The sequence below is a fragment of the Gopherus evgoodei genome, chromosome 23 (assembly GCF_007399415.2).
Source record: "Gopherus evgoodei ecotype Sinaloan lineage chromosome 23, rGopEvg1_v1.p, whole genome shotgun sequence".
Taxonomy (NCBI): Eukaryota; Metazoa; Chordata; order Testudines; family Testudinidae; genus Gopherus; species Gopherus evgoodei.
The window spans coordinates 6,110,750-6,132,338 of record NC_044344.1 but is presented as its reverse complement, the minus strand read 5'-3'; the positions used below and the strand labels follow the sequence as shown (position 1 = coordinate 6,132,338).

Here is a 21,589-nt window from a genome sequence, read left to right as displayed (position 1 = left end):
ACCCTGCAGCTTTTATTGTCATGTATATCAATGCAAAGTGGGCGTAAATGCCACCAGATCAGAATGGCAGCATTGTACACTCACTTTGCATTGGTATGAACGATGACATGAGGTGCAGGTATGGCAGAATCAGACCCTGAAACTCTGGTCAATGGGTGCAGGAGTGAATCCCAAATGAAATCAGTTGTTTTCACCAATCAGTTGTTGGGCTCCTCCATTATACTAACAGAGCTGGTTTCTCATTTGTTCCAAACAGCATAATTGAAGCAGAATGGTGCCTAGGCCTGGGACATTAGGAGCACTGTTGGCCCTGTAATAAATCACAGATTGTCAAGGATTTTAACGGAAGCCCTCTGAGTGCTGTAAATTTGTGCAGTTTTGCCTGCATTCCCTCCCTCATTTCCATCACAATATCACTCCAGTGGGACTGCAGCCCTGCAGCATGTGCCTGGCAGCCTAGATTGGTAGGGCACAAGGGAAGAAGGAGAAAAAAAAGAGAGAGAGAAGGGCGGGGGATTCAGAACAGTTGGTATTGCAGAAGCATCTGCTGGGTGGCCAGTTATAGAGTCACCTGGTCCCATAGTGGAGGAAAGGCAATTCATCCAGGGGATTGGAGACCAGGGATAATGTAACTGTGGAGGCTGCGGGAATAAAGACAGATGTGCTGCCGTTTACACTCCGCTCCCTCAGTCTGCAAAGCAGTAAATCTTAGGCAAACACAAGGCCTCCTCCTTAGCAATGGAGTTTCTGATCTGAATTGGTTTGACAGAGTTACTGTATTTGTACTACACATCCTATCTCCTGCTGTTCATCAGAGGAGGCTTTTCAAGTGCAATCCTTTTACCACGTTATCCCCCCATAGCCAACCCCAGCTATCGTCAGTGGAAAGGTAGGGTTGTATCCTGGTCCCAGTGACAAAGTTACCCTTGGCTTCCATATGACCAGGATTTAGCCTTTTAGGGATCATAATTTCACACAATTGCCACTCTGGTGTGGAGACTTCAAAATACAGTGAAATCCTTAGCAACGCAGACCTTAATCTGCAGAACCTGTGAAATGCAGCTCATTCTTTGCCCTTTCCCTTCCCAGGATCTCAAAACACATTACAAATATTGATGAATTAGGCCTCACAATTCTGCCCTTCCTCTCTCCTCCCCATGGACATAGAATATTATCCTCACTGAAGGACATAAATCCACACCATGTAGAGGTCAAGCATAGGAGTTTATTACACACAGCGCTGGTGGAGTGTTACCTTGCTTATTAGGCTCAGAGACACTGTCAATCAGTTGACCCTGGCTCCACGGAGCTTCTGGAAGTGGCAGCATGTCCCTGCAGCCCCTAGGCACAGAGGTGGGCAAAGGGCTCCACGTGCTGCCCCTGCTCCGAGCGCTGGCTCCACAGCTCCCATTGGCCGGGAACCGCAGCCAATGGGAGTTGCAGGGGTGGTGCCTGTAGGCACAGGCAATGCACAGAGCCTCCTGACCTCTCCACCCAGGGACATGCTGACTGCTTCCAGGAGCCACGCAGAGTCAGGGCAGGCAGGGAGCCTGCCTTAGCCCTGCTGTGCCTTGTACCAGGAGCTGCCTGTTGTAAGCGCTGCCTGGCCAGAGCTCGCACCCCGACCCCCTCCCACACTCCAACCCTCTGCCCCAGCTTGGAACCTCCCTGCACACCCAAACTCCCTCCTGGAGCCCGCATCCCCTCCTGCCCCTCTCTCCCCACCCCAGCCCTGAACCCCCTCCTGTACCCCAAATCCCTCATACCCGGGGCCGGCTCCAGCTTTTTTGCCAAGTGGCAGGAAAAAAAAAAAAAGAGAAAGTCCCGATTGGCAGCACTTTGGCGACAGCTCAGCCGGGCCACTTACTTCTTCTGTGGCAATTCGGCGGCAGGTCCTCCGCTCCGAGAAGGACTGAGGGACCCCCTGCAGAAGACCTGGACGTGCCACCCCTTTCCATTGGCTGCTCCAAGCACCTGCTTCCTTTGCTGGTGCCTGAAGTCGGCCCTGCTCATACCCGGCCCCACTCCAGAGCCCACACCCCCTCCCACACCCCAACCCCCTGCCCCAGCCCGGTGAAAGTGAGTGAGGGTGGGGGAGCGCAAGCAATGGGGGAGCTGGGGGCGGGGAGTAAATGGAGGGTGGGGCCTCAGAAAGGGCAGGGCCTCAGGGAAGGGGCAGGAGGGACAAGGGTGTTCGGTTTTGTGCGATTAGAAAGTTGTCAACCCTATCGCAGTGACACATGTGGTGCACTGATGTGTTTAGTGCCATGTTGTCATGTGATAGGTTTGATGCAGTGATGTCACGGTGACACATTTAGCGCTGTGATGTGGCAGTGACATGTTTGGCGCGGTGATGTCACGGTGACACATTTAGCGCTGTGATGTGGCCGTGACATGTTTGGCACAGTGATGTCACCGTGACACATTTAGCGCTGTGATGTGGCAGTGACATATTTAGCATGGTGATGTCACGGTGACACATTTAGCGCTGTGATGTGGCCGTGACATGTTTGGCACGGTGATGTCACGGTGTCACATTTAGCGCTGTGATGTGGCAGTGACACATTTAGCATGGTGATGTCACGGTGACACATTTAGTGCTGTGATGTGGCAGTGACATGTTTGGCACGGTGATGTCACGGTGACACATTTAGCGCTGTGATGTGGCCGTGACATATGTAGCACGGTGATGTCACGGTGACACATTTAGTGCTGTGATGTGGCAGTGACATGTTTGGCACGGTGATGTCACGGTGACACATTTAGCGCTGTGATGTGGCCGTGACATGTTTGGCACGGTGATGTCACGGTGACACATTTAGCGCTGTGATGTGGCCGTGACATGTTTGGCACGGTGATGTCACGGTGACACATTTAGCGCTGTGATGTGGCAGTGAGATATTTAGCATGGTGATGTCACGGTGACACATTTAGCGCTGTGATGTGGCCGTGACATGTTTGGCACGGTGATGTCACGGTGACATATTTAGTGCTGTTGATGTTGTGGTGAAACGTTTAGTGCCGTGATGCCACGTCAGGCTAAGGCAGTGGTTTAGAAATGGGTGGTGTAAGGGATCCAGTCCCGAGGGGTCTCGTTCCCTCTGTCTGGACCCCCTTGTCTCTAGGCAGAACCTCAGTTGCTGCCCCCCAAATCTCCTGAGAGAAGGAGGAGAGCGACTTATGTATATTCAAATCAAACACTGCCTTCACAGCTCTGATTGGCTGCGGTCTGGAGGTTCAAACCGAGGCCCCGCCCCTGGCTCCACACCCGAGGTAGTGCGGTTGGTGGTGACAGTTTGTCTCGAGCTTTTTTTTAATTTTTTTTGAGGGAGGGAGTGGGGCAAGGGAAGGAGAATACCCGAGAATCTCAACTGCGCATGGGCAGGATGGCACGAGCCCTCACACTCGGGAGCGCGAGGCCAGAGCGTCCTAACATTGCCTTGACAACCTTCTTCTCACCCAATCAGAAACCTAGCTGACGCTTGGACCAATGGGACTGAAGTATATAATGATTGACAGGTAAGGGAAGTGGAGAGGCGGGGCCTTCGGGATGTATTTCAACTAATAAGAAGGCAGGAGGTAGTAATCAGGGTAGGTGGGGGGGCGGAGGGTGTAGGTTGGTTGAGAGCGTTACGGGGTGAGTTGGGGAATAAAGCGGGGAGTGAGAAGGAGAGGAAGGGAGCAGGGTCAGGTAAGAGCGGGGAACTCCCCTTATTCTCCTCAGTGCGTACAGCCCCCATCTCAGCGTCCCTCCGGCCTAGCCCCAGTACAGAGCCCCCCTATTCTCCTCGGTGTGTACAGCCCCCACCTCAGCGTCCCTCCGGCCTAGCCCCAGTACAGAGCCCCCCTATTCTCCTCGGTGCGCACAGCCCCCACCTCAGCGTCCCTCCGGCCTAGCCCCAGTACAGAGCCCCCCTATTCTCCTCGGTGCGCACAGCCCCCAGCTCACCGTCCCTCCGGCCTAGCCCCAGTACAGAGCCCCCCCTATTCTCCTCAGTGCGTACAGCCCCCACCTCAGCGTCCCTCCGGCCTAGCCCCAGTACAGAGCCCCCCTATTCTCCTCGGTGCGCACAGCCCCCACCTCAGCGTCCCTCCGGCCTAGCCCCAGTACAGAGCCCCCCCTGTTCTCCTCAGTGCACACAGTCCCCACCTCCAGTGCAGAGCTCCCTGCAGATTCCCCAGGGCAGGACACCCCCATTTTCTCCTGTTCAGAGTCCACCCCAGTGCACAGCCCCCATCTCAGCGTCCCTCCAGCCCTAGCTTCAGTACACAGCAGCCCTCCCCACATTCTCCCCGGTGCACACAGCTCCCTGGGCACAGCCCCCACCTCAATATCCCTCCATCCCTATTCCCATTGCAGAGCCCCCTCATTCTCCCCAGTACACAGCCCCCACCTCAGCATCCCTCTGGCCCTAGCCCCAGTGCAGGGCTCCCCCCCATTTTCCCCTGTGCAGATTCCTCTATATTTCCCTCTGTGCAGAGCCCATCCTGATGCAGAGCTCTCCCATTGCCCCCCAGTACTGGAGCAGGGTTGGAGGGACCCCAGGGGCCCACTCTGCTGCAAGAGTGAGGAGTGACAGGAAGCAATCCCTTACTTTTTCTTCTTTTCCCCTCTTTTGGGAATAGTACGTCATTGCTTTCTGTACTGCTGCCAGATTTGAATTGACCCCTTACCAATTCCTCTGACTGGTGACCGCTGGTGGACTGTGTTGTCAGGATAGGGATGGAGGAAGGAGAGCAAAGGTTGTAATATGGTGGGCACTGCAGACAGTAGGGACATTATAAATATTCTACTAAACCTCCTTGCCTCCCCTAAAAAGGGTGGCTGTGTATGCAGCACAGTATCTGACTATGTCTTGCCCTTGCTCTATCCATTTGTTGTCTGGGGCTGCTTGCTGAGGGCCACATAAGTGTTCAGAAATGGTGAAGGCCTATGTGTCTTCGTTCGTGAACGTCTTACTGGGTGTCACTTTTCTTTCCTTGAGCCCAGTGCCTGTTGTTTATACTCAGTCACTCACTCACGCTCTCTGTCTCTAGTCCCACCTTCTTTACCCAACGATATTTCCCCTTCCCATTCTTCACACTCCTCTCCTAGGGAGTTGTGCATATAGATATCAGACAGAGGGTAAACAAGGACATATATTGTGCAACAATTTATCCATGTTGTGCAGTGACTGATAGTGAAATCTGTGTAGATAATACAAGATTACCTAGGGTGTTGGTGAAACACCCCCACTGTCTGATTACTCAGAAGTGAACTAAAAGCCATTTATAAATTACATTACTCATAATTAAATTTCTAAAAGTAAGTTTGCAAGTTGCTGCTTAAACTGCAGCTACAGATTCTTCAATCTACTCTCCACCAATCAGATAGTTCTTCTGCATGAGCAATGCAGAATTAAAAAATTGGAATACCAGGAGAAAATATGGTAATATGTACCAATAATAATCATCCTGAATTATGTGTATATGCTCAGATACCACAGAGATGAGTGTGGCATGTGGACTCTGTCAAAAGCCCACTGAAAGAAATAGAAGGGCTCCAATTGACTACAGTAGTCTTTGGATTGGAGTAAAAAAAGGCCTGGATATAAAAAGTTTGTAAAATAGTTTGATTCAATCAGTTATACTATATATACATAAGAGAAAAAGACTATATGTTACAAATACATTAACATTTTCTGACACATTTTAAATTCAGTGGCCCTGCATCCCTACTCCTTTTCACTTTGTGTCGTCATTTGCACCTATGCAAAAAGTGTGAAATGAATGTATAATTCTACCAAATCATTCACTCACTGGTGGTAGCATCTCTCATCCACTTTGCGCAGATGCGAATGACTACACAAGATTCAGAGCAGTGGAGAATCACGCTTAGTCTCTTCAATTATTTGGTAAGCTCAGAGAGCTGATAGGCAAGGTCCCATGGGAATTAAGAGTGAGGAGAAAAACAACTGAGGAAAGTTGGCAGTTTTTCAAAGGGACGCTATTAAGGGCCCAAAAGCAAGTTATTCCGATGGTTAGGAAAGATAGAAAATGTGGCAAAAGACCACCTTGGCTTACCCTTGAGATCTTGCGTGACCTACAAAATAAAAAGGCGTCATATAAAAAATGGAAACTAGGTCAGATCACGAAGGATGAATATAGGCAAACACAGGAATGCAGAGGCAAGATTAGAAAAGCAAAGGCACAAAATGAACTCAAACTAGCTATGGGAATAAAGGGAAACAAGAAGACTTTTTATCAATACATTAGAAGCAAGAGGAAGACTAAGGACAGGGTAGGCCCACTGCTCAATGAGGAGGGGGTAACAGTAACGGGAGACTCGGAAATGGCAGAGATGCTTAATGACTTCTTTGTTTCGGTCTTCACTGAGAAGTCTGAAGGAATGTCTAGTATAGTGAATCCTTACGGGAAGAGGGTAGGTTTAGAAGAGAAAATAAGGAAAGAGCAAGTAAAAAATCACTTAGAAAAGTTAGATGCCTGCAAGTCACCAGGGCCTGATGAAATGCATCCTAGAATACACAAGGAGTTAATAGAGGAGGTATCTGAGCCTCTAGCTATTATCTTTGGGAAATCATGGGAGACGGGGGAGATTCCAGAAGACTGGAAGGGGGCAAATATAGTGCCCATCTATAAAAAGGGAAATAAAAACAACCCAGGAAACTACAGACCAGTTAGTTTAACTTCTGTGCCAGGGAAGATAATGGAGCAGGTAATCAAAGAAATCATCTGCAAACACTTGGAAGGTGGTAAGGTGATAGGGAATAGCCAGCATGGATTTGTAAAGAACAAATCATGTCAAACTAATCTGATAGCGTTCTTTGATAGGATAACGAGCCTTGTAGATAAGGGAGAAGCGGTGGATGTGATATACCTAGACTTTAGTAAGGCATTTGATACGGTCTCGCATGATATTCTTTATCATGATAAACTAGGAAAGTACAATTTAGATGGGGCTACTATAAGGTGGGTGCATAACTGGCTGGATAACCGTACTCAGAGAGTAGTTGTTAATGGCTCCCAATCCTGCTGGAAAGGTATAACAAGTGGGGTTCCGCAGGGGTCTGTTTTGGGACCGGTTCTGTTCAATATCTTCATCAACGATTTAGATGTTGGCATAGAAAGTACGCTTATTAAGTTTGCGGACGATACCAAACTGGGAGGGATTGCAACTGCTCTGGAGGACAGGGTCAAAATTCAAAATGATCTGGACAAATTGGAGAAATGGTCTGAGGTAAACAGGATGAAGTTCAATAAAGATAAATGCAAAGTGCTCCACTTAGGAAGGAACAATCAGTTTCACACATACAGAATGGGAAGAGACTGTCTAGGAAGGAGTATGGCAGAAAGAGATCTAGGGGTCATAGTGGACCACAAGCTTAATATGAGTCAACAGTGTGATACTGTTGCAAAAAAAGCAAACATGATTCTGGGATGCATTAACAGGTGTGTTGTAAACAAGACACGAGAAGTCATTCTGCCGCTTTACTCTGCGCTGGTTAGGCCTCAACTGGAGTATTGTGTCCAGTTCTGGGCACCGCATTTCAAGAAAGATGTGGAGAAATTGGAGAGGGTCCAGAGAAGAGCAACAAGAATGATTAAAGGTCTTGAGAACATGACCTATGAAGGAAGGCTGAAGGAATTGGGTTTGTTTAGTTTGGAAAAGAGAAGACTGAGAGGGGACCTGATAGCAGTTTTCAGGTATCTAAAAGGGTGTCATCAGGAGGAGGGAGAAAACTTGTTCACCTTGGCCTCCAATGGTAGAACAAGAAGCAATGGACTTAAACTGCAGCAAGGGAGATTTAGGTTGGACATTAGGAAAAAGTTCCTAACTGTCAGGGTAGTTAAACACTGGAATAGATTGCCTAGGGAAGTTGTGGAATCTCCATCGCTGGAGATATTTAAGAGTAGGTTAGATAAATGTCTATCAGGGATGGTCTAGACAGTATTTGGTCCTGCCATGAGGGCAGGGGACTGGACTCGATGACCTCTCGAGGTCCCTTCCAGTCCTAGAGTCTATGAGTCTATGAATTATCTTCCAAGAGTTCAATGTTGTGTATTTGTCCTGCAAGCATTGATGTTATCACGAGCCTTCAAAACAGTATGATTAGTAATGGTTTTAGACATCTTTCCTTTACAACTTAAGCTGGAGGACCGAATTCAACCCTGTTGTAATACCAGGGACTTTAAGGTTGTCCTGCACTAGAGGTTTTCCCAGAATTTGCCAATTGTTAGTACTGGTTTAACTGCACCAGTGGTAGCTGTAGTAAAAATGCTAGAGTAGACATGACTTCTATGGCTATGTTTTATGACCCTGTTTGAGTCTTAAATACATGACGGTAAAAATACCAGTGTTCCCTGGTAAGAACATAAGAACGGCCGTACTGGGTCAGACCAAAGGTCCATCTAGCCCAGTATCTGTCTACCGACAGTGGCCAATGCCAGGTGCCCCAGAGGGAGTGAAGCTAACAGGCAATGATCAAGTGATCTCTCTCCTGCCATCCATCTCCATCCTCTGACGAACAGAGGCTAGGGACACCATTCTGCGCTAATACTGCCATTTGTTATGCAATGGTGCACAACTGGATGTAGTACCAGTGAGAATTTTTTGACAGAAAAATCTGATGAAGACAAGGCTCAAGGGAATTACAGCAGGGATGAATTTGGCTCTGTTTGTTACAGGGACAATGTCAACTGAAAAGAATTTACCATATATCAAATTTAATAATGTTTTTAATCTGAGGTGTTGCCAGTAACACAGGAATTATATATAAATTCCTCACCTGTGTTACTGCCAACACTTTAGATTATAAAAATGAAAAGAATATTTACATCTAATTTATTCTTCACTGTTTGTTTAGTTTTTGCATTTATTTTGCAGTCAATTTTATTTTCTGGTTTATTTGTTCAGTAGCATATTGCTGCAATATTTGCAAACTTTGCAGAGGAATATTTGCTTATTTTTTTGTTATGTTGTTTATATTAAAAGTCTGTTTCCATTGGAATTTTGGGAGGAACGATTGAATCGTAGTTTCTCTTTTGTGAAAGGTTGCTAATTATTGAATTGTGGCTTTGCTTATGGGTCAGATCATGTGGTTAATCTTCCAGGACTGGGGCTTATACCATGTTTTGTCTTGCCAAGAAGCTACTGCCTTTATATGACCATAAAAAATAAAATAAAAATAAAAAATCCCAAAGGACTGTACTGATCTAGGATCAATAAGATACATTTTACACTTTCCTTTGAAAAGCTCTATTTTTTAAAATGTGAGACAATACAAAAAACAATATTCAGGGTTCTCTAACTAGACAGAAGCCATAATAATCTATAGCAGAAAGCCAGATCTAGCCAGTTATACTGAAACACACAAATGTCTTGAAAATAATGGGCCTAATTCTGATCTCACTTACATGGGGGTGCCCATAAATAACACAACATATTAGTGGGTTGGTGGTCCTTAATTTTGCATGACATAGTGTTTGTTGCAGTGTTACAAGTGAATGGGTGGGTTTTGGAAATCACCAAAATATGTATTACATAATTTATGGACAGCTCCCATCAGTTTTATTCCAGTGTAGCTCCGTTGAATTCAATGGAGTAACTCCTGATGTACATCAATGTGAGTTTAGAATCAGGCCCTCCATATATATGTGAGGCACTGGCATATTTCACTCTTTCATCAGTTGGGATTTGTGTTTGTTATTTTGTCTGTCTGTGACTTCCTTACCCCAGAGACAACTACTAGATAAAAACTGTAATATGCTATTTCTTCTCCATGCTGTGGCCAGAGCTGGGTAGAACCCAATGTTCATTGTGGGCACAAGAGCTAGAAATCCAGGTCAAATTTTGTAGAGATTAAGGTTAACATTTAAAGAGATGCTATCAAATTAAAAGTGAAACTTTTTTTAACTAGATTTGGTTGTGCTACTAAAAGTATTTAGATGATTAAATCTGAACACTTTAAAAATACGTATAAATGTAATCATTCATATGCTGTCTGCACTTAATCCCCTGTATTATAGGCAGGCTGGTAGTACCACATATTATTAAGGTTGCTCAACATTTCCCATTATAAGACTGTTTTCAGTTGCTTATAACTTTGCCAAACTTTAACCATTTAGGCTGAAATTTTCCATCCTGGGTATCTGCCTCACGCTGAATTAAAAAAAAGTAAAATTCAGCCAACACTGTACAGGCATTTCCAAGAATGAGGCTAATGAAAAAAGTTGTTTTGCCCATGTTAAAAAATTCTGGCAATCTTTTCAAACATATCTGAAACCCACTGGCAAAGTGTTCCATTCCCCTTTAGCATTGGTTCACATCGAGGATGACAGTTACTTGTTAGTTCAAATGGCAAACATCCGTGTGGTGGGGCTAAAGGCTGCAACAATGCTGATAACCCATATGGATGTCAATATGCTGCCACATGATGGAAATTTGTTTTTTCAGTTTGTTTTTTTTAAAACTTCAAAAATCACATACACAAAACTACATTAAAAGAACATTATTAAAGTTGCAAAGTCAAGCGCTCAAAGTTAGGCTGTGTCCTGATTCACCTTCCTTGTGTGTATGCGTTACAATAAAGTCTTTAATTACATGATCGTATTCTATTTTTTCTACAGGTCCCCTGCTTCATTCAGTTCTTTGTAAGTAATAATGGAAATAGAATAGTTTCACTTTCTGGTTCTCAAAAGTTAGCACAATATTTACTATTCAGGTGGTAAATACTGCAAGGAAATTTTTAAGTGCAAACAAAAATTATGTTTTAAATAAAAAGAGTGAGAACATTTTTGTTAATATAAAGTTTTTTAGAGTTTGTTTTTTGAAGTACTTGCTATTTATACTTTAAGAGAAAGGAATGCTTACCTCCTGGAGCATTCTATAAATACAACCCCTTGCTGGAAGGGCAGGGTACAATCCGTAGATATATGAGAAACATTAACTTCTATATCAAGATTGTTAATCTCTCTTTACTTTGCCAAAGATTTCTGTTTGCAGCAGAACCTGATCTGTTAGACTAGGGTTTCACCTGTAGATTTGATAGATGTTGATTCATCTTATCCCTCTGATCATGTGTTAGCGCTGAGCTGGCACTGAATTCTCAAGTCTGAGCAAGACTGAACCTTTGGGAAGAGAGAAAGAACAAGATGTTAAGGGAGCACTAACTCTAATGAGACAAAAGCTATTAAGCCTTCCACTGTAGTTTCTTGCAGTAACACTAAGGACCCACATCAAGACACCTTCCTGATGTTCTATTAGCATAATATTACAGACAGCAGGAATTTAGAAATATTCATCAGCATCAAAAATAGCTATTTCCCTGTGCAGAGATGTCATTCAGATGGGAATCACTATTGGTAAAAGCAGATACTTATATAGGTACATACATATAGATACAAATATTCCTTCTGATCCTGTCCGAATGGGGAGAGAGGCATGGAGGGTGGACTCGTGAGGAGGGGATGAACATCTCTCTTCCAAACTTGGGAATATGTGGGGAGTTATACATTACTCTGTTTTATCAGCTGTATTTGAGGAAGCAGCTGGATTCACAAAAAGGTTGATGAAACTGTTGCTCATCCCTTTACTCTGTTCATTTTTCTTCTGATCTGTTGTGGATGTTTCCTCAGGATGAAGGCATCAGCTGTGCTGCAAAAATATGGATCCTTTGAAGAAGTGGAGCAGGAGACAGAAGAGTCAGATAAGAAAGATGTAACTGAACTAAACTTTTTACCAAGAGAACTAGAAAGAGAAGATAATGCCTTGGACACCATACACCAGGATACAGTGGGATGTGAAGAGAAGAAAAGAAGAATTCAAGATCCTAACATATCCATGAAAAAGAAAAGAAAGAGAAAGAGGTTAGAAATAACTATTGACAGGGCTGTAAAAGTCCTGAAGAGGGCAGAATATGTTCCTAGTAGAGCTAGTGAAAATAGATGAGGGTAATGGGGGGAAGAGATGCTGGAGAACAGGGTGTTCAGACTGGTGCTATGCAGAAGGGGAGGAACACAGGATTTTTGTAGTGAGAGGGATAGGTAAGTGTTGTGTTGGAGTGGAGGGGAAATGAAGGTGTTTTGGTGTTCAGAAAAAGTGATGATTTTAAGTTTTGTAGACTGTCAGCTACTTAACGTAGGGACTGCCTTTTCTTGAATGTATAGAAAGAACCTAAGAGGTAATAGTTACTACTGTAATAAATAATAGTAGTAATAGTTACACACTAGTGTTCATGGAAAGAACATGGTTCAGAGGAGCTCTTGTTCTGATGTGAAATGGATATGCTACTAAGTGTTGCAGTGCAGAATAGCCCAGGAGAAGAAGAATGTGTACAATCTGTGATCATAAATATTTTCTGTTAATCCCCATTCACCTTTTGATCACTTGGCCTTTGGCTCATGACTTTGGGGAATCCCATTCATAGGTTGATTCCTAAATAATGAATCTTGTTGAGTAACTGCCATATCTTTTTCTCACACTGTAATAGAAAGAGTGCTCTTCCTATAAATTAGTCACATTGGTTCCATAACTACTGGTTTTCTGGTATTTTGGTATTCTAGTATTATTTTTTATTTTATCTTTACAGGCATTTCTGTAGTGCTCATCACTGAATTCTCTTTCTAGATGCGTAGTTATTTGGTTTGTGTCCAGCAAGTAATTTTCTAAGTGACCACTGAGCAAAAAAAAACAGTGATCAATCCTGGTGAATAGCCTATTAGATGAACATTTAGATAGTGCTTTACGTAAATTTATGGAAGCACAACTGTAAAGTTCCCAGGGCTTCCCCGTAAAGCGTAAACTGGTCCTTGTCTGTATGCCTCTGTCTTTCTGCTTTTTTTTATTTTTTTCCAGATGACCTGTGATAAATCTGACCAACTGTAAGTATGAGAGTGGTGAGTATCTTTCTCATCTTTCCCAAATGTAGAAGGTAAGCCAAAGAATTGTGACCCAGTCGATTCATGTAAAAAGGAGTACATTTTAATTTGCTCTTAAGAAAAAGAACTCAGTTTAAAATGAAATTTATTTTGTCATGTGACTTGTTAACTGAATTTTAGTGCTTATGAACATGCCCAAATGAAAGCCTCATTTAAAAATCTCATGCAGTCTGGGCAAGCATTGTTCAAGATTCCCCTACTAGTGAAACTAATTCCTGACCTGCATTCCTGTTATTCCACACATTTGGCACCACATAGCTCTCCCAGGGTGTCTCATTACTGACCCACAGTGTCCCCTGAATTTTATTACCTGCCCTCCTCAAGCATAGTCTGCTAATGATGTCAATTGTCTAAAGGGACTAGCTTGTGATCATCAAATATGTTTCCCTCATCATAAATGAAGTTAGGCAAGAATTCATATCCATGAACTTTTGCAAATGCAAGATTTGAATTCTTGTCATGGATTTGGAACACGGGGAACCAGTTCAAATGGCTCCATTCCACATAAAATGAATAATTTAATTTGTTTATTTAAAGAAGTTCTGCTTTACACCAATAGAAAGACCAATGCAACAACAACACAAGCTTACTCCATCTTGCAAGATTTGCTAGCTAGTATGAAGTTTCTAGCAGCATACTGGATAGGTCAACTTGTTCAATAGTCACCAGTGACTGTCCAATTTGTCAGACAAAATGGATGATTTTTGGGCAGCATATCCATAGAGATTAGAGGACTGGAAGTTGCCACTCAAAGTGGAATAGGGGTCTGTACATGGCTGAGTTGAGGGGTATAACTGAACCATGATTCTATATCTCCTTCTGAGTCCAAACAGAATTTTCTAAAGTCTAAATTTCTGGTATGATTGAAACTGTTTCTTTTCTTACGACGCAGTGCGTCGGGCTGCTCAGCAGTATGGCTTACGGGAAGCAGGGGAGAATGATGAGTGGAATCTCTATTGGACAGACTATTCAGTCTCACTGGATCGGGTAATGGAAATGAAAAGTTACCAGGTACTCATCTCTGTGAGGTGGAGAGGATATTAAATTATTACTTTTTTCCCCAGTGCAAATGACCTAGAGACCAGGAAGATGCTTATTATTATGCCTTTTCTCTGGACTTCTTTCCAGAAAATCAACCACTTCCCTGGGATGAGTGAAATCTGTAGGAAGGATTTGCTGGCCAGGAACATGAGCAGGATGCTAAAGCTCTTTCCAAAAGAATTTAACTTCTTTCCCAGGACCTGGTGTCTTCCTGCTGAGTGAGTCTTCCTTAGAATGTTCATTGGTGATGCAAACCCCTTGGCAGTGAATGGAATAAAATTCCTTTTATTTTTCTGGATGAAGTCCATTGCTGTATTACTCAGTGGGATGAGGTATCTTCCCTTGTTGGAAGAGAAGATGATTTCTACATCATATTAAGTCTCTTTTCTCTAAAAATCAAAAAAAGGGATCATTCCCATAAGACTGTGTGATTCACTTCAAATTTGCATTTACTGGAAATAAAGGTTTACTGAGAGCTAGAGAACAGGTTGTATTCCAGGCCTTGGAGGGACAGATTTTTTATTTTGCGATCACTGGTTCTGTAAATATTTGCATTTGTCTGCCAAAACATTTCTAGCATTGGTAGGCTGTGAGACATCAAACCTCAGAATCATGTAATTCTGATCTTTCTTTCTTTCTTTCCTTCCCAATAGCTACGGAGATTTGCAGACCTATAGCAGATCAAGGAAACATAAGACATACATCTGTAAGCCCGACTCCGGCTGTCAGGGTAGAGGCATCTTCATCACCAGATCTGTGAAAGACATAAAACCCGGAGAGGATATGATCTGCCAGCTCTACATCTCAAGAGTAATCTCCCTATTCCACATACCAAGACTACTGTTCTGTCATTAAACCAGAGTTTAATTCAGCTCAGCCTTGCTTGCCTGTGATCAGCTGGTCATAAACAGCAGTCATTACCTTTGAATACATGCCCACTGAAATAATCCCTCTTTTGTGTGCCATTGGGTTCCTAAATCATTTTTGAATAAGCTTTTTATATAAACTAATTCACCTTTGCTGGGTGAACCTAACTGGATGAGGGCAATCTCCTTCCTGCTGTAGAGTGAGTTAGCTCTCAAAGAGACACAATATTTTTGTAGGCCCAATTGGAGGAGAGAGCGAAGGGATTGTTTGTACCCAGTCCCACAAATCTTTCTTACTCAAGAATCTTTTGGTTGATATCTTGGCATTACCCTCTCTTCATAGCAAACATCCACATTCAAGCCTCCAGGATCTCCTATGTCTTTGGGACACCTATAATGAGGGCCGGCTCCAGGCACCAGTGAAGGAAGCAGGTGCTTGGGGTGACCGATGGAAAGGGGCAGCACGTCCAGGTTTTTGGCGGCAATTTGGCGGCGGTTCCCTCAGTCCCTCTCTTCCTCTTTGAGCTGCCGCCAGAGAGGAAGAGAGGGTGCGAAGGACCCGCTCCCGAATTGCCGCCGAAGTGCCGCCGATTGGCTTTATCTTTTCTTTTCTTTTTTTTTTTTTCCCCGCTTTGCTGCTTGGGGTGGCAAAAAAGCTGGAGCCAGCACTGCCTATAATGTTAATACCAGAACCTAAGTTTTTACTCTGGTTTGTTCTCTCATTTTGAAAATGTTTCGTTATTATTCTTTATTACTGATTTTTAAGGGAGATAAAGCATGGTCTGGGGAGCTGGGATTCAGAACTGCTGGGTTTTATATCTGCTCTTGCACTGACTCACTGTGTGGCTTTCAGCAAAACACTGTTCCGGGTCTGTTTCCTCACCTTTAAAATGGGGGAAGCCTATCTACCTCATAGGGTCTATGTGATGATTAATGAGTTTGTTCAATGCTCAGAACATGTAAAGAACTCTATGATGGATTAGTTTCATTATTGTTATTGTGTTGCGGCTGTCCTCAGTACCATAGAATACATTATTGTTCTTATCTTCCCTAATTTCCCAATATTTGAATAACTATAAGAGACATCATTTATAAGAGGAAGGTACTCTAGCAAGAATTGATTATATCCAGGATACTGGGTTACATGTAAATTGTTGTTTGCATTGTAATAGAACTCAGGACCACAAACAGAATTAGGGCCCATTCTACTGGATGCTATATAACCATATTAAGAACACCTAGATCTAAAAGCAGCAAAGAGTCCTGTGGCACCTTATTTAACAGAGATATTGGAGCATGAGCTTTCGTGGGTGAATACCCAGTTCGTCGGATGCATGATCTATTAAGTGTCCATGACTAGTTCTAATCATGTGATCTTATTAAAATGATGATGCTCTGCATAAGGTTTGCAATTACCCTTATTTGGATGGAATGTCTTAACCTAGATAGTTTCCCAATTTCTAAAATGGAGATAGATAAGGAAGTGTTGTTATCTCCCAAAGGATGCTGCAAGGCTCGATTACTGAATATCTGCCCAGCACTTTGAAGAAGGAAGGTGATGTATATGTGCTAAGTATTGTTATAAGGTTTGCATGTCTTAGTTTTGTTTTTTCAGCTTGTAGGTGTGACTGTATAGCTATTTTCATCACCTCAGCCTTGAGTTAATGAGTTACTAATGTTCCTCTTGTACTTCAAACAAACTATAAGCAACTCAGTTTTGTCTTCTTTTTCCCAGCCTTTTATTATTGATCGTTTTAAGTTTGATCTGAGGATTTACGTGCTGGTGACATCATGTGACCCCCTGAGGATATTTGTCTATAATGAGGGCCTTGCACGCTTTGCTACATCAGCCTACTCTGATCCCTCACACAGCAATCTGGTGAGTAAAGAACCCTGTTAACATAACGCCCTTCACAAACAATAATAATTAAGCCTCACTTCGTCAAAGTGAGATGGGTAAGGTTATAGATGAATCATCTCACCCACCACTGAAATGCAGCCACCTCTGTGGTAGAACATAGCTAGAGTTTAACAGCACACAGTAACACTACATAATAGTTTCTTTGCAGTTAGGGGCTGATCCTGCAAACAATTACATACCACAATGACTTTACTCATGCAAGCGGTCCTCTTTAAATGACCTTAAGACTGTGTTGGGCTCATTAGAGTGATAAGTACTGATATTAAAAGTCTTGCACCTAAGATTTTTTCTGCATTAAGTAGTGTGACCAGATATCATCATGTACAGGGAGAGCGAAGAAGGCAGATGTCTCTGTCACCCTAAACCCACTCGTTTATTTGCAGGATGATATCTGCATGCACCTGACTAATTATTCCATTAACAAGCACAGTACTAATTTTGTCCAAGATGAAGATTCTGGAAGTAAGAGGTAAGAGGGAGAGAACATTAATCACAGCCAAATGATGTTAGTCTGTTCTCATAAATCTTCATATGCATTTCCACACTTTTTTTCATATATGTTTAGGAAATATTTCTTTCTGTGCAGCCAGTGAACAGTGTATTTTGTATCATTAGTTATATACATCATTTAAAGAAGATCAGATGAGTAACAGTGAGAGGCCAGAAGCAGGAGAGAGAAAAGTGAACTATCCTTCAAATTGAAAATATCAATGCATTTGTTGCAACTGGTGCTTCTGGATTACATCACTCTGTTTATTGTCCTTGGTGGTTACGTTGGGCTATCTAATGTAGATAAATCTATATATAATGATCAGTCAGGTTTTTTTCCTCTTGCTCACATTCTTCTCCTAGTCTTCTTCTACTTTTCTTTTCTTCTAAACCATGTTTCTAGCTGTTGCTGTCCGTTGCACTAGGACTTCAGTGGTATCAGTTTCTTCTTAGCAGTATTGCTCTTTGCCAGTAGTAGCAGGAACTCCAGCAGTGCCAATGTTTCTTCTGCAGTGCTCTGTTGGTGCCAGAAAGGCTCCAGTAGAATGAATTGACTTGGAGCAATGCCTTGGTCACTGTCCAATAGTGTATGTCTTCTTTCCATTTCCTATCCTAAAGCCTTGTCTATTCATAAAAGTTGTCCTGCTCTAACTATGCCAATATAGTTAATGCAGTACAGCCCCCCTAGTATGGACGCAGTTATATTGGTATAGAGATACTTTATGCTAGTATAGCTATTCACATACATGAAGAGGAATAATTATACTAGTATAAGGCATCTTTGTACCAGTATAACTGTGTCCACACTAGGGCTTATATTAGTATAACTATATCATTAACCCCCACCCCCAACTGACATAGCTATACTAATACAATTTTCAAGAATAGAGCTGTCCTAAGAGCAAGAGGTTAATTAGAACAGTGGTTCTTCTTTTTCATACAAAGAATCCTTTCCTGTATATCTGGGATCCTCTCCCTATTAGCAATATGGTAAAGGCAGGCAGGACACACTTGACTGACATTCATAGTATGCTTGGTTGAGAACCTACGTATTAGTGTGTCTCCCATCCTCAGTGTCTGAGAAGCTCTTACATTGATCTGTGAAAGGGTTTGACTAACAATTTGTTCTATTAATTCATATTTTGTTTCTGCGGGTATGTGGATCTCCGTGAGGCCTAAATTTCTATGCTTAACTTAAGCAGCATGGAAACATACAGAAAAATGCTTACTGTGAACTGATTTGCCATTAATATGGGCTACCAACTTACTTTTTTTTTCTTCATAGGAAGCTCTCCACCTTTAATAAGTACATGCAGAAACATGGCTATGATACCGACCAGATGTGGCTGGATATAGAAGATGTTATTATTAAAACCTTGATATCAGCACATCCTATTATCAAACATAACTATCACACTTGCTTCCCCAACCACACTGTGGGTAGCGCTTGCTTTGAAATATTAGGATTTGATATTCTATTGGATCACAAACTCAAACCCTGGTTGCTTGAGGTAAGAACCACAGCAAAAGTCTCTTAGATCTCATAACATATCCATACCATGAACTGGTATCTTTTTTCACCCTTCCCTGACTGTGGGGCCAAATTCAGCCACATGAGTTGCTATCACCAGCCTCTTCCTTAACACCGATTTTTGCTTTTTTCGTTTCTCTAGATCTCCTAACAAAAGTCCATCCTGTAGCATCTCCTACATTATTCCATCAGCTTTCTAAGCTGATGTGTGACCAGCAGAGGGGGTGAGACTACAGATAAGCTAATAACAGTCATTCCCACAGACAGTCACATTGATCTGTAGCCTTGAAATTTAAATCTGTTCCTGCATGTGGGAATCCTAGCTCATGGGGACAGCCTTACCCTTCAGTTCTTTGAACAAAGGAATCTTCCAGGGTTATCCATTAACCTCAATGGGAACTGCACCTGCTAATACCAGAGCCTGAATTTGGTCCTCACAGCATATCAAATTAATATAAATTACTGATCTTGCACTGAATACTAAACTGGTTCAAGCTACATCACTCTGCCACTTGCATCTGTTTTCTACCAAATCTATCCCACCCATTATGTCACTTCTGAATTTGGCCCATGGAATCCTACTATACACCTGTATCATACATTGAAGTCTGGCAAGGATCCTTGCCAATGCTTGATTCTGGCTGGAATCCCCACTAATCTAGATTTCAGACTTGTTTTATGTCCTGAGTTGTAATTTCCATTAAATCTCAACTGCAGCAAATAGATGACATTCTTGTTGTTGTTTCAGGTGAATCACTCTCCAAGCTTCACCACTGACTCCTGGTTAGACAAAGAAGTGAAGGACCAGCTGCTGTATGACACTTTGGTTCTGATAAATTTAGGGGCCTGTGACAAGAGAAAAATCCTAGAAGACGAGAAACGGCGAGGAAAGGAGAGACTCCTGAAGCAATGCCGTTCTCGAGAGACCAGGTGTGTTCTCATACAGCTTCATCTAATTTCCTCAGATTATGTGAGCCATAATTTTCAAGTGACCTGCAAAGTATGTTTTTTAATTAGTTTATGTCCTTTTTTTCTTCTGCTTCTTTGTGGCAAATACAGATGGCCTGCACAGATATTTTTAAAGATTTTTTCTTTCCTGTTTTTTTAACCTTAAAAATACCAGGAATGTAAAGTCTGGTCTTTCCTGGCTTTGTTGGAGTGCAGTTGGGATTTGTAAGGGCTGTTTATTATAAGCTCTTCACAACTGAATTGAAAAAGTGAGGGTGCTGAATGTTTAACAAAGTCTTCCTTTATTCAAAATGTTAATTAATGTTTCATTGAACAATTCATTTAAAGTAACAAAAATAACCTGACCAAAAATTCCTTCCCCTCTCGATAGCTCATCTTTCACTTTCTTAGCTGTTGTGATGGCATCATTTCACTAGTTCTTTAGTCTTCATAGAGTCTTCCATCTTAGACAGTTCCCATATTTATAACGTGAAAAAAAGCAAAAAATAAAATAAAATTTCAGGCCCTCGTTAACAACCATAGGGAAACCAGAAAGACAAGCTCATTTTTTTTCTTTGCAGATAATCTTTACGTTTATGCTATAAATTATGTGTAGGAAGGTAAATGAGAACCGTTCTACATTTCACCAAAACTAAGATGACAGGATTAGGGATGCGATTCATAGATTCTAGGGTCAGAAGGGACCAATGTGATCATCTAGTCCGGCGATTAGTGTGAAATGAAAATAACTCCTGCTCTGGAGATTTCTCCGAGGGCTTTGCTACACTTAAAATGCTGCAGCTGCACCACTGTAGTGCTTCAGTGAAGATGCTACCTATACTGAAGGGAAGAGTTCACCTGTCGGTGTAGGTACTTCACCTCCCAGAGAGGTGATAGCTATGGGCTTCTCTACAGGCAGCGACTGATCTACGGGCAGCGATTGATCCAGCGGGGATCGATTTATTGCATCTAGTCTAGACACGAAAAATCAACCGACGAGCGCTCTTCCATTGACTCCAGTACTCCACTAGGGCGAGAGGCGCAGGCGGAGTCGACATGAGACCATCAGCTGTCGATTTCACGCAGTGAAGACACCGCTATAAATAGATCTAAATACTCCCCCCGCCCCAGTGTAGACCAGGCCTACGTCAATGAGAGAAGCCCTCCCATCGACTGGGAGTCAGGTCGATATAACTGTGTTGCTCAGGGATGTGAACAATGTCGTTATAGCAACATAAGTTCCTAGCACCAGGCCTGGATCCCACAGGATTTGTTAATAGTTATACCTGAATTTTTTTTTTTCAGGGCTGAGGAGTATAGGAACTGCCAGGCCACTTGGTTGAAACAAGCTGAGAAATATGAGGAGAAAAACATAGGTGGTTTTCGCAGAATTTACCCCAAATCTGATTTGGACAAATATAATAAGTTTTTCCAGCACAACAATTCACTTTTTCAGGAGACTGCAGCTTCTAGGGCACGAGAAGAACATGCTAGGTATGGAGGATTTCCAGCTCAATTTTTATTAAGTAGGGTGGAGGATGCATTCTGAATTTGTGTTAAATAATAATACCCATCACTTACATGGCACTTTACATTAACTGATGGTTCTTTGAGATGGCCCTGTCAGATAGGTAAATGAGTATTATCAATCCTAATCTGACAGGTGGTGAAATTGACACTCAAAGGTTAAGTGACTTGCTCACAAATCTAGGTCAAAGCCAGGATTAGAATTCCAGAGTTCCTGAGTTAAGCGCAGAGCTCAATACTCTGAATCATGTTGCCTCTAGATCTAACCAGACTTGTTCCATATAAGGCAGAATTTGTAGCCAAGATCCAGTCAGTGGGACTCATATAATC

General features: G+C 42.8%; 1 protein-coding gene across 3 annotated transcripts in view; it reads left to right on the top strand.

The window, feature by feature from the left end:
- Window positions 1-3,347: 3,347 nt before the first annotated feature.
- Window positions 3,348-21,589, top strand: part of TTLL6 (tubulin tyrosine ligase like 6) — a 28,834-nt gene continuing 10,592 nt past the window's right edge. The window contains exons 1-12 of one of the 3 annotated variants that reach the window (XM_030541628.1): window positions 3,348-3,519; window positions 10,627-10,650; window positions 11,635-11,865; window positions 12,857-12,894; window positions 13,829-13,947; window positions 14,065-14,195; window positions 14,631-14,787; window positions 16,579-16,722; window positions 17,148-17,233; window positions 18,539-18,764; window positions 19,533-19,714; window positions 21,038-21,226. In XM_030541628.1, the coding sequence (XP_030397488.1) occupies window positions 3,491-3,519; window positions 10,627-10,650; window positions 11,635-11,865; window positions 12,857-12,894; window positions 13,829-13,947; window positions 14,065-14,195; window positions 14,631-14,787; window positions 16,579-16,722; window positions 17,148-17,233; window positions 18,539-18,764; window positions 19,533-19,714; window positions 21,038-21,226 (1,556 nt within the window). In that variant the 5' untranslated portion in view covers window positions 3,348-3,490. Of the gene's footprint in view, window positions 3,520-10,626; window positions 10,651-11,634; window positions 11,866-12,853; window positions 12,895-13,828; window positions 13,948-14,064; window positions 14,196-14,630; window positions 14,788-16,578; window positions 16,723-17,147; window positions 17,234-18,538; window positions 18,765-19,532; window positions 19,715-21,037; window positions 21,227-21,589 lie in introns of those variants that run through there. The other 2 variants (XM_030541630.1, XM_030541629.1) reach the window with 2 other exon arrangements.